The sequence below is a fragment of the Saccoglossus kowalevskii genome, chromosome 8 (assembly GCF_978046115.1).
Source record: "Saccoglossus kowalevskii chromosome 8, keSacKowa6.1, whole genome shotgun sequence".
Lineage (NCBI taxonomy): Eukaryota > Metazoa > Hemichordata > Enteropneusta > Harrimaniidae > Saccoglossus > Saccoglossus kowalevskii.
In genome coordinates, this window is record NC_140648.1 from 25,494,323 (window position 1) to 25,510,100 (window position 15,778).

The 15,778-nt window shown below is 33.0% G+C and overlaps 2 protein-coding genes across 2 annotated transcripts; one reads left to right on the forward strand and one right to left on the reverse strand.

Moving 5' to 3' along the window:
• Positions 1-623: 623 nt before the first annotated feature.
• LOC100370407 (28 kDa heat- and acid-stable phosphoprotein-like) lies at positions 624-5,270 on the reverse strand. Its single transcript, XM_002734569.4, has 6 exons — positions 5,133-5,270; positions 3,650-3,747; positions 2,798-2,848; positions 1,961-2,091; positions 1,457-1,608; positions 624-1,307 (listed from the first exon to the last, which is right to left on the reverse strand). The coding sequence occupies exons 1-6, from the start codon at positions 5,140-5,142 to the stop codon at positions 1,270-1,272; spliced, it is 480 nt and encodes a 159-aa protein (XP_002734615.1). The 5' UTR covers positions 5,143-5,270; the 3' UTR covers positions 624-1,269.
• Positions 5,271-5,521: 251 nt separating this feature from the next.
• LOC102805689 (uncharacterized) lies at positions 5,522-12,375 on the forward strand. Its single transcript, XM_006816273.3, has 5 exons — positions 5,522-6,101; positions 6,802-7,525; positions 9,814-10,008; positions 10,563-10,871; positions 11,672-12,375. Exons 1-5 carry the CDS (start codon positions 5,655-5,657, stop codon positions 11,947-11,949), a joined length of 1,953 nt encoding a protein of 650 aa, XP_006816336.3. The 5' UTR covers positions 5,522-5,654; the 3' UTR covers positions 11,950-12,375.
• Positions 12,376-15,778: the final 3,403 nt, after the last annotated feature.

Genomic DNA, 15,778 nt, shown 5'->3' on the forward strand with positions numbered 1-15,778 from the left:
TAGAGCAATACCAATAGTAACATAGTTGTGCTCCCTTTTTCTAGAAATACTCCTGTAATCTATTTTACTAGATCTTTTGGTTTACTCTTGGGTGGGCGATTGTGTACCAAAAAGTGAGACAAAGTCTATTGTTTTGTGTTCTCTGGGGTTTTTACAGCACTGAGTGCATTCCAGGTCAATAAACCAATTTTTCGTTTACTCCAAGATCCTGCATATGTGTGAAATTAAACATGAAAAACGGACAAATAAAGGTCATAGCATGGCAGTGACCCCAAAACATTGCATGGGATTCAACAAAACAAAGTATTTTGTGGGTATTTTTACATTTATTGTGCTTATACACAATCTGATGGTCAATTTTAAAGAAGGGCATCTCTACGCAATATTTTCCTCTCAAAGATCACCATTTTGTCATTGAGCTATTAAAAAAAAAAATGAAATTCAAATTCTTGCGGAGACATTCAGTCTGTACTTTTCACACAATACACAACATGAATAGTTCGCAGTGAATAGAAAATCACCTACAACCTTTGGTTTTATATTGTAAGACTGTTAGCTGCAATTTCCATTTACAGTTGTCCCACAGAGAGTCTTGTAATTTACAATATACCAGTATACCATGATGTCACTAACTTGTCCTGTTTTATTAGTGTGCAATAAATCAATTATACATTTGCCATATTTTACAAACATTTCATAAACTTGCAAAGGTTGTCTGAAACAAAAAATCAACAACCAAACCTATCCAATCATAAAACCTAATAAGTTATTTCTGTGACTACCAATCCTGGTTGGTTAATTGGCTATTTAAATTAGGATATTGGTTGGCCTTTGTTATGTGCATCATGCAACATACTGTAAAACATGATTTTTTTTTTAGCCAGCATTTAATTTTAGCTAATTTAGCTAATGAGTAATTGATAACGTAGCTAATTTAAAATAAAGAATATTTTCACAATGAGATTGTTGACACTTTAGCTAATTCAAGATTCTGTTAATTCATGCATTGAGTTAAATTAGCTAAAATTGCATGTAGCTATTATACATGTTTTACAGTATACAACACCCATAAAATACATTGTTTAAATTCACATGCTGCCCAGCGACAACCAGCCTAAAAACATACACCCCGCCCTTCATTTGATTTATTCCATTACTATGTAGGGTAGTCATGGTATAACCCACTGCAGATTTACAGTGATGTGAGAGGGAATAAATACATTGCATGCCTTCCCAATAACAGTAAATAAAATCATTCTTTAGCCAACATTATCTCTTCTTTGAAGCTTGTGCCTTTGCTTCTTTCGCTGAAAAAGATATGGAAAAAAAAATCAGTGAGATAAAGAAAGGCTGAATTTATAAGATGACGCAGTATGTTGGTACATAAATTATTCTAACAATATGTTCTTTCAAAAGTTGTTATACCAGTGTTGTTGTTATATGGCGTTGGTCTCACCTTTCCGTTCCTCTTCTTTCTTTTTAGCGTTTTCTTCTCGTTGTTTTCGTATAATTGCTAATCTTGCTAAATCAGCCTTGGCTTCATCTGTTTTTCCTTCTGCATGCATTTTTTGATATCGAACCCTAGCTTGTTGTTTTTCTATTTCTTCCCTAAATTAAAATTTAATAGCAATATTAATTAGAAATAAACAATGTTCTGGATTATCTTATTAGCCATGCAAATTTATTCAAATGTGTTATTAGCTATGCAAATGGATCTAAATCTTATTAACCAAGTAAAACATCCAGAAAAAAAGAATTCTCATGTCATATGATAATGTCTCAGTTTCTAATTCAGATTTGGATTCATTTCAAGTTGATTGTTTGATTGGTACTGTAAACCACTTTAATTTTGTGAGATAAATTTTTGCGAATTTAAAATTGTCATCTATGGAAAACTCTTTGAGATTGAACTGCTTCTCTAAAGTGTGTTTGTTATTCATTTACTCAACATCAGTCTCACCTTTCTCGTCTTGAGAGCTGTGGCTTGCTCGCAGTCTCTGTATCTAACTGTGAGGCCTTCTTCATTTTGTTTGTCACCCTGTTAGGATTTTCTATTTCAATAAGCCCTTCAACACCTTTTTTAGCACCATGCTGAAAATTTAGTAGAAAACAAATATTTGTTGTGTACAAAGATAATAAATTACAGTAAAATACTTTATTTTAAGTGGAACTATTTTGTGTATGAGATTTTTCCACAGATTTTGATGACTTGAATGTAAAACATAAGAAAAAGGATAATTTTACTGGATTTTATATTCACCGATTCATCCCTTCAGCAAAAATAAATTTCAAGTAAAACTAAGTACCCAAAATTCATGATAATTATTATACATTATTACTCTGGTTAAATTGGATGTAAACTACCAGTCTCCACATATTGGGAAACATGCATCATCACTAGCAGACAATTTTAGAAGGCAAAATTTTTATTAACTGCTTCGTAAGAAGAGGCAGACCAAATTGATTATCTTGCCCAACAACCAAAAAAGCTTGGCTTAGCCAGGACTCAAATGCAAAAATCTCCTCAGTCCAGAATCAGAACAGTACATGGCTGCAGAGAGACATACAATTTGGTTGCAAATAATGATTACCACTGATATGCGCATACCTACCAAGGGAATTTACTTCTCACAATGAAAGAAATACAATGCAGTGATTATGCAATATAAAGAAATTGTAGCTCTCCAAACAATTAGTAACTTGAAAAATTTCAATAATGTTGCCACAACGTGCACTTGTATGTAAGGTTTTTAATATGCACAATTTAAAAAAACAGTATAAAAGTTTGTTATCTTACCTCATCATCTGATTCACTCTCTGACGAATCACTTTCTATTTCAGTTCGTTCCTAAGAGACATAATATTTAAATTCGAATAATACAATTTTATTGTATGTGATTTTGTAGCAGAATTCATACCATGCAGTGATTGTATTATAAAAACATCAGCCATATGTCTCAACACAGTAGTCAAAACAGTACAATGCAATCCAAACAAAACTTTAGGGTTGGCTGGTGGTCACTATGTTGATGTGTATTGCAGCAATACTATTGCTACTCTTCATCTTCATTACCACACTGACTTAGATCAGCTGCCAAAATAAACTGATATCCCTCAATTGATCTCCCTAGCAACATTGGAACGATGGAAAATAACACTGGCTGTAACAAGGTAATTCCTACTAATGATTAGCAGGCATTCATGAATAGATTCTAAAGAGTCAAAGTTGGTATTTAGCGCACACTGTGGCCATATCAAAACTCATGTTTGTGCTTGCCATTTCGATAGCACATTGAATTATGGGAAAATGAATGTTCGTCAACGCAAATCTCATACTTACTTGACATGAAGACTACCACCCTTTTGCTCTATCTTGAATTAACACTGATTTGCATATCAAAAGCCCAACTATATTTGATAAGTGCATAATTTGAAATGAAATTGTCAAATTAAAAACCACAGCAATAAAAAATAATTGTAACCAGATGAAATCAAATAACATATTTGCTGTAATAGTAATGGTAACCACCAATGGATTTGTCAGAATATTTATGCACACTTCTATCACGAGCCAACATGGTATAAATATGCACAAGGTATGTTCTCTAGCACATATCACAGTAAACTTTTTCAAGATATAGAACCTTACCCTATATCTGTTGCTTTCTACTTCTTTCATTTGGGCCTCTATTTCTTCAGGGTTATTGAAATGACGATGCTGACCCTTGCGGCTCTTCTTTTTACCAGCTGTAATTGAATCATTATTAAAATCTTAATTTAACTTAAAATATCACAGATATATTCCACAAACATGGATGGTACTGAATGCCACATCTACCCATAACAACATATGCAGGGCAAGTTTTCTCGTTTACTTTGAGATCTGGCGTAATGTATAAAAGATGCAAGAAACGAATACCAGGAATTGGAATTATGATCTTGAATTTCTCTTTTTTCAATGTCAAAATTCTTATCTTTCTGAGAGGAGTATGGCGTTAAAATATCATTATTTTGTTTGTCTTGTTTTTAGGCTTGATTTCACGCATCACGCAGAATCTGGCAGTGAATGGAAAATGGTCTATTCAGTGTAATAAGACCCAATTGAAAGTTTCACTGCTACAGAATTTTGTGTTTTTCACAGACATATAAAATTTGTGAGAAAAATTTGTGTTATTAAACCATTTTACAGTGGACATAAAGGACATAACAAAATACATGTACAGTATAAAGGTTTATTTTCATTCATACAGACACGCTTTTCATTAAACTGTGATGGATTCAGGTCACAGTGAACAAAGATTTGTGAAGCTGAGCACATAATGCTGTCTCCAAATTGGCAACAGATCTGGTCACATGCCGATGTTGAGGTCTATGTCTTGATATGTTGTCTTGGTTCCAAGTTTATTGTCCAACAGTTCCTAGATCCAACCTAGATCATACATTTCCAACAGATCTTTGCGATCAGTTATCTAGGATTTGTTTGTAACCGGCTATAACCATGAGATGATTGGAACACACTCATGAAAGGATTCTAAAGAGTCCAAGTTGGTGTTTAGTGAACAGTGCTAGCCAGATCAAATCTTGTGTTTGTGCTTGCCACTGGGAAAGCTTAATGAATTTGGGGGAAATTAATGTTTATCAACACATATCTCACTTACTTTACATGACCACCACCCTTTTGATCTATCTAGGATTAAGTGAAAGTGGTGTCTGGTTATCTGTGTCCACAGAGCTACCCATGCCATTTACTTAGAGTACCCACAATACCACTTCATAATTTCCGTTTTTATGTCTTCTTTGTGAGACTTTACACAATTCTACAATACAGGTTTTACATTGGTCTAGTTTGAGGGGGGGTACAATATTGGAGACAACTGTACATATTGTACAGTATAGGTATATTAATGCTTGTATTTTTTGCATCAATTTTGCCTTTGTCAAAAAAGATTTCACGCACAGCTTTCATAGACTTGTTTGTTATACCGCCCCTAATTTCAGCACCCCCCCCCGCCCGAAACAATACTAGTAAGTTTTACCACATGATGAACTCCACAGCTACAAGATGTGTTCAAAATATAAGATTTTTTTCACACTTGAAAACATTTTGAATCAGTGAAATATAGATAACCTACCTCTAGACATTCTTAAATTATGTAAATATCTGACCCTTCAAGTCAAATTGGACGTTATCACGGAAAATTTGGATTTGTGTGCCACAAAGTTATTTGTGAACGATGTTGAAATCGGCCATTCGATGTCGTATGTCCCACAATGCCTCGCAGAAGGTCAAGAGAGGTACCCTTAGCATTCTTGATATTTTCAAAACATTAGATATTGGTTATTTTATCAACAATACTGCCTTCTGTCATGTAATAGTAATAATATTCAACGAATAACGACAATCATGTAACTATGTAATGATACGGCGTGCATAAACGTACGAAGTTTTCAATTACTTTGGACGGGAATAGTTTCCCTACCCACTAGAATTATGGTATACGCCATTGAAGGGTATACCAGTGACGTCACAATGGCGAGGTGAAAACCCCTTGTTTGGGATTCCCGCAGATTTTGAAATACCAACGTGGAACGGGGACCGTCGGCAGTGTTCGAATATTCTCACCTAAACTTGAAAACCCCTACAAGATTGCAAAATGATTTTAATGTCGATTTTTGCGCTAACCAAAAGACTAATCGTAAGTCCATTTTCAGAGACACTCGTTCGAGCAACGGCTTTGAGCAGAGAAAATGACAATGAGGATGAAGATGACCCTTTGACGGAGGAAATTGACGACTATAACGGCTATAAGATGGAAAATGATTTTAACGCGCATTTTGTGAAAAGAAAAACTCGTCTCGGTGATTTGACACTTTCACCCATCAACACTTCTCTTCGGATAGACACGTCGCTAAATGATTCCAGGCAGGAAATGCTATTTTTGACGCAAAATGGAGGACTTTGCTTGACGTGTGTCTGCGGGAGATTTCTCTCACCCCGAACGCTGAAGAAAATTGTTCGTTTGTTTTTGATGATTGGTTTTGTGTTAACAGTCGCCGTTGTTGCGTCAATTCTCGGTTGGTTACTGGCATCACACACGCAGGTAAGTGACGTTATTGATTAATAATAATAATGTACTGTATTTATCATAATTTATAAAAAAAAAAATAATTACTTCGTAAATAGATAAAAATGCCATTATGTGAAACGTCTGACTATTCTAAATAATTTAATCAAGAATTAAATTAAATTAAATTAAATTAAATTAAATTAAATTAAATTAAATTAAATTAAATTAAATTAAATTAAATTAAATTAAATTAAATTGAATTGAATTGAATTGATTAAAATAAAATAAAATATTTGGTACCTGAGCACAAATGAAACATACCCAGTAACATTAAATTGCACCAATTCATGTGAGCCATGGATATTTAAAAAATTAAATAATATTTATTTTGATTTTTGGAAACAGAAACCAATTGTCAATAAATTAGTTCATTTAAAAATACTCTTAAAATGTTTAAATTTTAATGGAAAAAGAGAACACAAAACTCAAAACTTTCAATTATTGGTCAACAAACATTGAATGAGGGTATAGTGAAGGCATGAATGTTTTTTTACTTAAAATATTTATAAATGTTCTTATAAATTTTAAATGACAATTGAAAACAATTTGACAAATCACAATAAATAATTGGATATATGGCAGTAGTAAATTGGCCAATGATTGAAGGAAACCTGCAAAGACTCATGGGTAATGAGTATTATTAATTAATACATATTCATTATATTATATATAGATAGTGTGTCCAAGTACAGAACAATTCCAAGGGTTTGTGAATGGAGACAGAACAACACAGTTCAGCGATCTCTCAACTTTGTGGTCTTTAAATCAAGAGAAATACTTCAACGCAGAAAATAGGACGTTTGAAAATAAATATCATAGTCGGGAACTGGAAGAAAATTTTTCCAGGAATGTCTTCAACACTCCAGGACATCTTCACATCATTCAAGCTTTTGATGACTGTGAGGGCGCCATCCTCAATACTGTCATGAACCAGGAATTGAAAGGTGTGGTTTTCAACTTGGAATCACATCAAAGTATCAGAAGCAGCATTGCACATACCATCCTGCCTTATCGAGATGTAGTTCCCATAAACAGCTTAGCTTTGAAAGAAGACTATTTTTTGTCGCAGGATGAAAGCAAACTAGGTGCAATATTTAACGAAATGCTTCACCAAACTTTAGTGCTGACCGAGTACTTATCAAATGATGGATTTGGCGTTCTCCTGGATGCATTTCAAAATGTTCTTAAGGAATATCATTTACAGCATCCCGATTTAGGCTCCAGATTACATATCATTATCCAGAAACCAGAGACTCTCACAGTGTATTCAAGTGAGGATGACCGGACTGCCAGTCACCAATTTATACAGATGATTAGCACATTGATTGATCATTGTGAGGTCACGGTCATTGTCCTTCCAAGGAATAGAAGCTTTCTTCATTGGCTGAAAAGCAACTGTAAGTATTGTTAACTGTTTAATTTTCTCTGTTTGAAATGTTCGCGATTTCATCATTTTATTTTTTGCGTGTGTACCGGTACTGTCAAATACTTTATTTTCGCTTGGAATTAATCTTTGCTGAAGGAATGAATTAGTGAAAATAAAATCCAGCGTACTGGTATATACCTTTTTTCCTATATTTTACATTCAACTTGTCAAAAATCACTGAAAATTAATTCCATACAAAATACCCAAAATGTCTTTTAGGTGAAAATTAATTCCAGCTAAAATAAAGTATTTTAAAGTATACAAGAAAATTACTGACCTTTGAGAAATTCTCACTACTATAAAGTTTTGTGATTTTTAATAACTAAAGAAATTTGTCTCTTGAGAAAATAAAGTGATTAATAGAATTAAATTCTCAGTACCTCAAATACAAATGTGCATGTCGCAGGAATGTTTTTACTGTGTTTCGCGTATTGCATCACAGGAAAAGGTCAACATTGTAGAAATTTGCATAACTCAATCAAAGAACTGATTGACGTTCTACTAAGTGTGTTTAATCAGGTATTAACTTACTAGAGGTTGTCCAAAATATGTTAAAATATTTGAGTGAGTTCAAATTGTTAATCTTATTATAACTTAGATAAATTTTCATTCGGTTTAGCCACTAAAAACATTAAGGTAGAAGCCTACTCATATTTGTTGAGAAATTGTGTCATAAATCACATGACAGTGTTCATTGGTTTATTATGTAAAATCATGAAGCTATTGTCCCATGGCACCATAAAATAGCATTCTATTGTGTGTTACAGTGACGTATTTTGAGAAACTTGTACTACATTTTTTCAAAAATAGCTATTTTTAGAACAATTCCATAGAGTGCAATGTTAAACGAAAATTGCATTTTTCAACACTTTTTAAAACCCAGATTTTTGAAAAAATTCAGGAAAACAAAAAGTAGCCCATCATTAACAATATATTATTTTTTCAGCCTATGTCACCAGCCTACAATTTGAGATATGGCATAATATCTCTGCCATAGGAACCTATGGTAAAAGCACTATAATACTGCTAAAATGGCCGCTATCCACTAAAATACAACCATGATTTTCTCGAAAATTAACCTGGTGACCCCCATTTTTTTCAAAGTCAATATTCTTGTATTGCCTGGAAGTACAATATATTAAAAAATTAAGAAATTCTGGGTTTTTGAAATCATGAGTAGGCTTCTACCTTAAACAAAAATAGACACACCGTAGTATTAAAATATAATAAAAGTTGCACATTAGATTAATGGGTTGCTAGTAAACAGAAATAGACATGATCTTAGCTTGGTCCCATATCTGAACTGATATCGTTTTAAAACAGGATGCTGAATAAAAACATATTTTTCCGGAAAAGTAACACAGTTTATATAAGCATATAGTTCCCATTTTGGAATTTCTGTTCAATGAGGGTAGTACAAATTGTATTCCTAACATTACTGGTATGTTTTGGGGTTTAACAAATTGGTCAACAAATATTCCATACATTTTGATGAGTTGATGTGTTCCAGCAATGTGTTTGAATAGAGATGACAAATTTGATATGAAAAAGACATTGGCAAATTCATTTGTATAATTTTATTTGGTGAAAATACACAACACACAGAATAGCAGACATGAGTCTACTTCTATGATGGTTCATTGAATTTTCTTTTGCCATTCTGCACAAAACACCGTGTAATATGTGTGGTTTGTAGTGTAGAACACAAAACGTGTCAACCCCGGAAGTTGGAAAGTTACATAGTTACAATATAAAGTTAGAGATAATCGTAAAAACCATGTCGTTGTAATAAATATAGTACATACTAAAAATGTAGTTGTGTAATCAAACATGTGTCTCATATGTTACAGTAAAGTCCATGAATGTCACTCTTACTTTCACAATGTATCATGATAAAAGCATCATTTAATGACTGACTTCAACAGTAATTAAAGCGAGGGAGTCACCACCTGCGCATGCATCAGATGGCCATAGCGTGTCATTGTTTACAAACAAGTGTCTACCCATGAGCCTTTGTGTTTTTACCGTGTGTTGCTATCATTGCTTGGGACTGCATGTGCGCAGGTGACGACCCTCTCGCTTTAATTAATACCATGAATGAGTTAACTTACATTTACATAACTTACAACTGTAATGTCAAAGCTGTATTACTTTCTTTCAATGCTCACTTCACCTTTTAAATATTATTATAATAGCTAATTGCTTCCTCATGCAGTTATTCCACTCATACTAAATGTAGTATTTTGATTCCTGTTTAAGACAACCATCTCTATAAGGATATCCACACCTGGTACCTTGGAGCCTCTTACAACAGCGCCCTCAAGTGGTTGAAAAGTGAATACGGATCTGTACTATCCAAATCTCAGACACACACTTTGTTATCTACGATTGGTACGAGTATACATACACTTTGGAGGACGTTGCAAGAATATATCAGCGGGAAGCAGTTTACAGGTAAAGTGTCGCTAATGTTTTTGTATTAATTATGTCATTATTATGTCAAATAAAAAAGTAGTGTGTTTCTGGTAATCCAACCTTGCCTAGATGTTGGCCACTAGTGGGTGCTCACTTTCTGTTTTCAGCTGTATGCTTGCTACATTTTTCTCATAAAAACGCATGTACAATATTGTGTGTTGTGAAAATGTAATTTACAAAATGCTCTGTATCCGAATAATTCTAATAAAACAAATATGAAATTTTTAATATTTATTCATAGTTTGGTAAGCCATTGTCCATATTTGTCCATATAATGACATCATCACTCCACAGTATCAGTCAGTAGAAGAGACAAAAATATAAGATCCCCTTAACACTTGTTTTTACTCTATTATCCCTCACTTCGAGGGGGATTTTTTGTCAAAATTCAAAAATTAGTATGATTACCCAGATTTTTAAAAATTTGATCTTGTAGAACTACATTTTCTGTGACAAAATTCCTATTTCTCTTAGATTGACTTAAATTGAAGAGAAAATTATGATACTAATTGTCAAAACACTGTTTCCCTCAGATATTATTAATTATTACAAAGAAGAAGCACTACTTGATTTTGAAGAAAAACTAAGAAATCAGAAGCAGCCTGGTCTACTGTTTAATCTCTTCAAAACATTTGATGAGTCATCCTCAAGTTGTCCAGAAATTGACAGAATAACAGCATCAAAAATGTACAGAGCACAGTTTCTTGATGCTTTAGAACATGACGGTGTAGTGTACTTGCAATCAGGGACGTCGTTGTATGGAAGTTGCCATGGCAATGCTTGGAAACCAGTACATCGTTATATGACGGGATATAGAGAATTCATTTCCAGAAATATGACTGGTAAGAACATTGATGTTTATTTTGTACCTTATGATTTGTCAATTTAAAATCTCAATAAAAATGTTCTAAAGATTAGTATTTTTTATAAATAATTGAAATGAACATGTACATATCGCTTATAGACACTCTGTATAAATGATATCTCAGGGGGAGGTAGTATTATTGAATTAGACTTACAAATATGTATTTCTTAATTGGTTACTATCAGCTTAACAAAAGTATTCCCTTCATCTGTGTAAATATTTATAAATTTCAGTTGGCAGTTGAATCCAACCAGCCAATATAGTGAGCAGCAACGTCATTTGGAAATATTCAAATGTTATTCAATCAACCAATAGAAATCTTATTGTTTTAATTAAAATAAATACTTATAAAGATGAAGGGAATGCTTCAAAATTGGCACCCTTTTCCAGAAATATAAATATAAGAAAAAGTGCAGAATAATTTGGCAAGAAAAGTCTGGTGGTGAAAAGGTTAGATATAGAAATAATTTGAGCTTTGTAATGAGTCAGTCTGTGCTTAAACTTAATATATTTTGTGACATGCATTACCGGTACTTCTTTATAGCTTTTATGATTTGAATGTGCATTCACGCTTTCATTTTGTCATCTGTAATGATTACTGGAAAGATATAAAAATAAGTTAAAATGGTCACTTTGTTTTGGACAGATATGCACAGTTGTGGAAATATATTGTAAAACGAATTGTTTTATAGTAGGGCAAATTTAAGCCAGAAATGGACTTGCATTTACTAATGATAAGGTTATAATTTATGATGTATTGTTTCATTTGTTTTTCAGTTCTGGCAGTGAAAGTTCACAAAGATGAGCATGTATACCATATTAAAATCGATGACTTATCTGTTGCTTCTATTCTGAGTAAATTGCAAGATTACAGCGTGGACACATCAGATTTCTGGTACTTTGCAGTCAATGGAAGCAGATGGCAACATGGTCAAATCCATGCCAGAAACGGCCATGTTTTGCAGTTTCTTACAACACAGAGTGAATTGTTTTTCACGAGTTTAGATAGCTCCACAGTTGGATGGATTAATTGGCTGGTGTCATTATTAGGCTAATACTGTACAATACTTTATTTTCGCTTGGAATTAATTTCCGCTATTTTTCGCTGAAGAAATAATTCAGTGAAAATAAAAATCCAGCAAAGTATCGGTACATTTTTTCCTATATTTTACATTCAACTTGTCAAAAATCAGTGAAAATAAATTCCATACATAACACCCAAAATGTGTTTTCAGCGAAAATTAATTCCAGCTAAAATTTTAAGAATTTTACAATATATGAGTACACATGTGACTACCATTCCATTTCAGAGAAGAACTTCAGGTTTAAAACATGTCAGCATGACTTATTATAAAAATCTATATATTTATAAATACTATAGCATTTTTTATAAATATATCTAGTGTTTGTGTAATTTTTCAAATTAAATATGAATCACTGTTGATCACCAGTTACACGAGAAGTGGTGAAATATACCTAAATCTTGGTGATTTTGTTGTTGTTATATAATATAAAGGAAACTCCCTCATTGCTTGGCTGTGAAAAAAATGATTTTCATCAACCAGGAGCCTGCTAAAATGTTTCTTTACTTTCACCTCGTCTATGTACATTGCACCATTTCATGACCACAGAGCTGTATAGTTGCAATATTTCCCAAAACCCATTCTTGCAAAACACTCTATTTGTCTTGTATTGTCTTCCTGAACAAACTCAAATCATCAAAATTTAATGGCTTAGTTATATTGCTAAATACGCATATATTAATTAATGAGTAATATTTGATTAACACTTTTCAATTCCAAAGGATCATAGGTTCAGACAAATTCATAGTAATTCGAGTCAATCAATTCATCATTCTACATGTACCAAATATGACTTGCACTAACAAGATGAAAACTCTTTTGTAACCTCTTCAACATCCAACTTGTTCAACAAATCTTTGATAGTTGTCTATAGTTATTATTTCTAAGGCAGTGTGGGCATATTTATAATATTACCGTAAAATCTGTATTAGAAGCCGCATTCCTAATAGAAGTCGCACCTATTCTTTTTAAACAATTGAGAACCAAAAATTCATTGTTTTTCATATGTGTAGATGCTCTGATAGAAGCCGCATCTTATTTGTTGTATTGTACCATTTTAATAGAAGTCGCAGCTTCTAATACAGATTATACAGTACTGTTTAATTTTTGCCGCTTGCTTTTTGTAATTTGCCAATTTAGTCTGCCATATTTTTACTGCCATGTATATAAGCTAAATATTTTATTTACTAATTTCTTTTATATATATTTAATATATTTTTATGCTTTTACCAAGAATAATTGTATTTATTTTTAAGAAATCATCACTATTTGCATCAAATGCAAGGACGATATGAGCTTTGATATTACTGATTTAGGTTTCATCAATCGTTAGATTTCGGAGCTAGGAGATTTTTTTTTTTTTTTCTGATCCATGTGTAGCACATTAAGTTACCATGCCTACTAATAGCCATTACAATAGTATGGTCATTGACGCTGCAGTTCGGCGTCTTCTACACCGATCTGACGCATATCGCGCTAGGTGTGCCGGGAGTTTGTTCGAAATTTCGAAGTCAATCGTCTATTGCCATGTATTTTACGGATATATTAAATCGTTTCAGAGACCTGTTTACTAAATAATGATAAATGAAACTTGGAAATCTTGTAAGAACAAACTGGGCCCAAATTGCAATAAGTTTACGCTGCTAGAGTCTGGTTCGGATGGAGTTCTACGCGTGATTTTATTACGCTCAAAGACGTTCTATTTTCGAACTAGTTGAAACCAGAAATAACGCAACAACTTTCGAACTTCAAACACAAATTTGATTATCGTTATTATGTGTTAGTTTCTGTTGTTTCAAAGATTGAATTATGTATGACAATAATATTTCACTCTATAAACAATATTTCACTAAAATATGTGATTCAAAGGCAACCCAAATTATAAAAGCAATATCAAGTTCCGCGTATAAACACTGTTGTAAAGAGGCGGCGGAGCGGAATTTTAGCCAAAATCGGCTAGTAAGGCGTCATATGACACAGGTTTGTGCTGGGACAGCGCTTCCGGTGACGACACAACGGTAAGGCGTCATATGACACAGGTTTGTGCTGGGACAGCGCTTCCGGTGACGACACAACAATAGTATGGTAATATAAAAAATTCAATTCTCAAGAGCAAACATCATGGCACCCACAACCAATGAAAACAATGGTGGAAAACTCTCAGAAAACTATACTGTGGGCAACTGTTGAGACGGTGTAAGAAGACTACATGTACTACATACATAAATTTCATTGTTCAGGATTGCTTCAAAGTTGAGTTTTGTGCTGTAGCCGTTTTCACCAGCTCTTTGATCGATGTTCCATAGCAGCTTGAACAGAGCCACTGCAAATATCGTAAAATATTATGTTACATTGTACATTATGTTACAATGTATCTGGCCATCATGCACATCTTGTTATTTTTTTTTTAAGAATCATAAATTGAATGACAATTTTAGACTAAAAAGGCATCCACACTGAATTTAAAAAAAAATTGACCAGAAATATTGGGAGGGGTCCATAACAAAACTTTGTTAGCAAAGCTTTACCGGTAGTTAGTACAGTGTTTTTTTTTTTTTATCAAAAAACATACTTGTACACATGTGTTCATTGAGACAAATACTAAGCTTAGACTATCATAGGGACCCTGTCTCCACATACATACAGCAAAAGGAGCCTTGTCTTATTATCCCTACTTCAAATTCACGATTTTATAATGGTATAAAAACAAGCAGCCTATCGGCTGAGATAGCTCCGCTGTTAGCAATGCACATTTCAATTAAAGAACTGAAGACATCATTAGAAAATGAACAATATGAATAGTATCAAAGCAATCGGACTTACAGTTTTTAACAAGAAGTCGAAAATATCACTTTTTACCAAAAATTACAAAAATATTCACCAAAATAAATTAATTAGAGAATTGAAGATATCATCACAAAACGAACAAATCTGAGAGAGGTCCACATGTAGTACCTATATATGTAATATCAAAGCAATCGGACTTACAGTTTTCAACAAGAAGTCGAAAATATCACTTTTTACCAAAAATGACAAAAATATTCACCAAACTTAAAGAATTGAAGATATCATCACAAAATGAACAAATCTGAGAGAGATCCACATGTAGTACCTATATATGTAATATCAAAGCAATCGGACTTGCGGTTTTTAACAAGAAGTCAAAAATATCACTTTTTACCAAAAATGACAAAAATATTCACCAAAATTAGAGAATTGAAGATATCACGAAATAAACAAATCTGAGAGAGGTCCACATGTAGTACCTATATATGTAGTATCAAAGCAATTGGACTTGCGGTTTTTAACAAGAAGTCGAAAATATCAGTTTTTACCAAAAATGACAAAAATATTCACCAAAATTAGAGAATTGAAGATATCATCACGAAATGAACAAATCTGAGAGAGGTCCACATGTAGTACCTATATATGTAGTATCAAAGCAATTGGACTTGCGGTTTTTAACAAGAAGTCGAAAATATCAGTTTTTACCAAAAATGACAAAAATATTCACCCAAATTAGAGAATTAAAGATATCATTACAAAATTAACAAATCTGAGAGAGGTCCACATGTAGTACCTATAAATGTAATATCAAAGCAATTGCACTTGCGGTTTTTAACAAGAAGTCGAAAAATATTCACCAAAATTAGAGAATTAAAGATATCAACATGAAATGAACAAACCTAAGAGAGGTCTACCCAAGGTACATATACACCAAGTATCAAAGCATTTAGGCTTGTAGTTTTCAAGAAGAAGTCGAAAAAGTAAAACATTGACACGGATGACGGACGACGACGAC

What these genes read in the sequence shown, in the direction of transcription:
- LOC100370407 (XM_002734569.4), bottom strand. An exon ending in TAGAAAGCAACAGATATAGG is followed by an intron (nt 2,849 to 3,649) that starts GTAAGGTTCTAT and finishes TATGTCTCTTAG; the next exon opens with GAACGAACTGAAATAGAAAG. An exon ending in AGAGTGAATCAGATGATGAG is followed by an intron (nt 2,092 to 2,797) that starts GTAAGATAACAA and finishes CTAAATTTTCAG; the next exon opens with CATGGTGCTAAAAAAGGTGT.
- LOC102805689 (XM_006816273.3), top strand. Translation starts at nt 5,655, where the DNA reads ATGATTTTAATGTCGATTTTTGCGCTAACCAAAAGACTAATCGTAAGT. An exon ending in CAGCGGGAAGCAGTTTACAG is followed by an intron (nt 10,009 to 10,562) that starts GTAAAGTGTCGC and finishes TGTTTCCCTCAG; the next exon opens with ATATTATTAATTATTACAAA. An exon ending in CATTTCCAGAAATATGACTG is followed by an intron (nt 10,872 to 11,671) that starts GTAAGAACATTG and finishes TTTGTTTTTCAG; the next exon opens with TTCTGGCAGTGAAAGTTCAC.